This window comes from Carya illinoinensis, chromosome 9 (genome assembly GCF_018687715.1).
Source record: "Carya illinoinensis cultivar Pawnee chromosome 9, C.illinoinensisPawnee_v1, whole genome shotgun sequence".
In the NCBI taxonomy this organism is placed as follows: domain Eukaryota; kingdom Viridiplantae; phylum Streptophyta; class Magnoliopsida; order Fagales; family Juglandaceae; genus Carya; species Carya illinoinensis.
In genome coordinates, this window is record NC_056760.1 from 9,695,127 (window position 1) to 9,698,743 (window position 3,617).

At 37.4% G+C, this 3,617-nt stretch overlaps 1 protein-coding gene across 4 annotated transcripts; it reads left to right on the forward strand.

Moving 5' to 3' along the window:
* LOC122277621 lies at positions 1–3,617 on the forward strand. Of its 4 annotated transcripts, none has more exons than XM_043087703.1 (7): positions 1–206; positions 307–430; positions 544–682; positions 886–1,075; positions 1,456–1,573; positions 2,579–2,795; positions 3,095–3,617. In XM_043087703.1, the coding sequence occupies exons 4-7, from the start codon at positions 932–934 to the stop codon at positions 3,183–3,185; spliced, it is 570 nt and encodes a 189-aa protein (XP_042943637.1). In that variant the 5' UTR covers positions 1–206; positions 307–430; positions 544–682; positions 886–931; the 3' UTR covers positions 3,186–3,617. The 4 variants fall into 4 exon arrangements, with proteins under 4 accessions (XP_042943637.1, XP_042943634.1, XP_042943635.1 ...); XM_043087700.1 differs by having other exon boundaries at positions 4–206; positions 908–1,075; XM_043087701.1 differs by having other exon boundaries at positions 6–206; positions 908–1,075; positions 2,582–2,795.

A 3,617-nucleotide genomic window follows, 5' to 3' on the forward strand; every position in this document is an offset into this window, starting at 1 on the left:
CACGAAAAAAATATTCAATTCAATTCCCACTGTTTATGGGCTCTGGAGATGCCCACACAAGATCATTCTCTCGTCTTTCTAATCCCACCTCCTTTACTTCTTCAACAAAATTTAACTCAACTCCCGGGCTGTTTTTCTCTGTTCCTCTAATCCTCCGCCTCACGAAAATTGTCTTCACTGTCAGACAAAAAGCGAAGTTGTTATAGGTCAGCTCGTCATCAATAGCTTTTCTCATGAAAAATCCATACTTACTGTTCTTTTTGTTTTAATGAACGTGAAATATGGTTTTTTTCTTATTTGTAACAGATTCGCCATTCGGGAAGGGGAAGAAGAAAGGTTGCCTTTCTAGTCTTTCTCGGATAAGGGGTCATAATTTCCAACCAACCAATCGGAGCAGCTGAAGAAGAACAAGAAGGAACAAAAAAGACAGGTTGGTTAAGTTTCTTTCTTATCGTTCACGAGACTTGTTCCATTGGGTATTTGTTCGTCAAAGTGTTGACTTTATGCCTATGGGGTCCCTCTTCTCTTTTTTCTTCCAATCAGGTGATAAACAGGAATTGCTCCATTCGTTATGCCACGGTGACGCTGTATATTACTCTCGTCCAGACCCCTCTCTCTGCCTTTTGTTGCTGCAACTCTCTCTTCCTAGAAAGTGACGGAAATGGCGGACAATCCAAAGTTGGTGAGCTTCAGTTTTCGGATTTTTTTTTTTATTGAAAAAAAAAATAACAAATTTTCATAACCTTTTTTCTTTCTCCGTAACTATTTCATTGGGTTTTGCATCTTTTCTTCATTTCTTCGTCAATTGCCTGATTCACGTACGTTTCATCTCTCTCTCTCTCTCGGGGCATGTTTTTTTGGGTTATTGGTTCCTGTTGTGCTCAGGATATACCTGATTCTTTGATAGGTGGTCTGTGGCCTAGAAGAGAATATGGGTAGGCAGGAAATCTCGGTTTCCGATCATATAAACGGATTTCAGTACTCGGCCGATAAATCCGATAGCTTTGTTATTGACATGGAGAGCTTATCTCATGGCGGCGCTAATAAAGAAATTACTGCAAATCCAAGAATTACTGTAAGGTTTTCTTCTTTTTGTATCTCTGTTCAACGGTTCTGATTTTTTTATAAATCTTTTGAGTTTCCCATTCATTTTTTAATTTTTAATTTCTCAATTATTGTTGACATTATTGAAATGGAGGAAACAAACATGGCTGAGATAGCACGTTAGCATTTTTCCGCACTGGTAGAAATGGGATAATGTCTATCTAAAGCATTACTATCTGCCAAACATTTCCGTACTCATTTTCCCTCTTCTTTAATGATACATTGATAAGAGTCAACAACTGAATTATTTCTTCTAAGAATCTCTTTGCCCTGTTTAATGTTCTTGGATACGGATTCAATGGCTACTGATCAATGTTCTTTGGTTTTGACATATTCTCATGGATGGAAAAGTTGCAGAGAAGCCTTTCGAGAAAAGGATCTCAGCGTGTTGGCGAGAAAAAGATAATTCCTATGACGACTGCCGCTGCTGCTGATAGAGATCCTGCTCTTGCTACATCCTCACCCAGAGGTACCATTTCGAAATTATAAACTCAGCTTTACAGCCATTACTTTTTGGCCTTTTTTAAAATTTACTGGTAATTTCATTATCATTACTTAATATTAAGATCAAGTAGTTTTATGAATTTGGTCTGTCCAGTTCCATACTAACCTTTACCGAGAAAGTTACGACTTTTGTCCACTTGTAGACGAATTGAAAGCCTTTAAGATTTGGGCCTAACTTATTGTAAAATATAATAATATATATACCGATAAAAAATATAATAATACATCACTGCTCGTTCCTAACCTCTACCAGCCTCACACCGAGGTGGGTGACTCACAAGTATTTCATGTCTCCTGGATCCATTATCAACTTATTATTTTATGATCATAATTATCATCATCATCATTAGTGATTATTATCATTATTATTATTGAATTACATGATTTTTTTTCCTTCTTCTTTTTGTGGGTGTGGGGAAGGGGACATGAATCGCCTTGGTACAGAGATTTATGGTGGGTTTGCTCTACGTCTGCTGAGTTCTTACCTGCCTTTAAGCGTATTGGGGATACAATTAATCAATTAGGGTGGATTTAACATGTGGGAAGGGTGAGATTTCTTTATAAGTGAGTTCGAAGTCTCTAGCTTCCACAATTTGAAGCAAAATCACCTTTGTATGAAATGATTACAGGCTCCACATAGCAATTAAGTAGATTACACTCGTGAGAGCTGATATATTACCTGACTGCTGGATCACAATGCCCTGTACATCTAATGGGTTTTGGACCACGGTGCATTTTTTTGTTTCTTTCTCTTTCTTCAGTTTGGTAGAAGCAACGACTCATCAGAAAAAAAAAAAAAAAAAAGGAAGTTTGGTAGAAACATAGATGACACATTATTATTCTTTTTTTGTTGGCATACATATATCCTTGAGGCATGTGAAATTGCATTATTGGAGATTTAGGTGGTGAAGATGTTATTGGCTAACACATTCTATATGCATATATATTGGGTGTGGAACTTATTAATCAGCAGCTGCTATGGTAGGGTCTAGCACGGCTGAAAAGTCCATGGCAGTAGGGACCATTGATAATCCTAGCAGCCCACAACTTCATCATCAGATTACTATCACCACCGGCATCAACATCAACACTCCCACCGAAAGCAGATGCATTTCTAGAAGAAATAGTTTCAGGCGCTCTCCATGGGTCCTTGATCCTAAGAAGATTCTTTTCCTCTTTGCCACCTTGTAAGTCTACCGTTTCTGCAGCTCGAGTAGCTTGTTTGGATAGTGAGATGAGATGATTAGATGATTTTAGATAAAATTTAAATAAAATATTGTTAAAATATTATTTTTTAATATTATTATTGTTTTGAGATTTGAAAAAATTGAATTGGGATTTGAAAAAATTGAATTGTTTGTTATATTTTGTGTGGGAATTTGAGAAAGTTGTAATGAGATAAGATGAGATGGTTTCTGAATCCAAACAGCCCACTCTTAAATCTCCACTTAAGGGTTTTTCTTAGAATTTTATTCATTGGTGACAGGTCAAGCATGGGAACAATCTTATTGATATACTTTACCCTATCAATTGCCAAGCTCGATGCAAAAGAAGATGGTCTGGATTGGCAGCACTGACTGCAGGCATAGCCTTGAAAGTGAGATAGTGGCCAGCCAAAATCAGGTTCAGAAACAGAAGAAATGTAAGCAGTCCCTAGTGGGGTTCCAGTTGGAAATTGCAGTATGGGCTTGTTTTGACGGCGTTCTGAAACAAAATGCAGAGCATAAAGAATGGAAAAGATGTTAAAATAAGACTCCGGAAGTACTTAACATTCCGCAACTAATAGGCATCTCACAGGCTTGAAGATTCTTCTAAGCTTTCTCCGGGAGGTTAAGAAATTTACAGATGAAGACAATGACAGACTGCCCGGAGACAAAGAAAAAGAATATTGTTTTTGACATGATGGCAGAGATCAAAACAGATGAGTTTTTCTTTTGTAAATTTGCTTGTACTTGCCGTTTCTGCACAGCTTAGTAGTGGAGGATCAGAAAGTTACTCTTTGCTCTCAA

Coding starts and splice junctions, on each gene's coding strand:
- LOC122277621 (XM_043087700.1), top strand. CDS start 662: ATGGCGGACAATCCAAAGTTG. Junction 683..907: donor TGGCGGACAATCCAAAGTTG/GTGAGCTTCAGT, acceptor ATTCTTTGATAG/GTGGTCTGTGGCCTAGAAGA. Junction 1,574..2,578: donor TGCTACATCCTCACCCAGAG/GTACCATTTCGA, acceptor CTTATTAATCAG/CAGCTGCTATGGTAGGGTCT.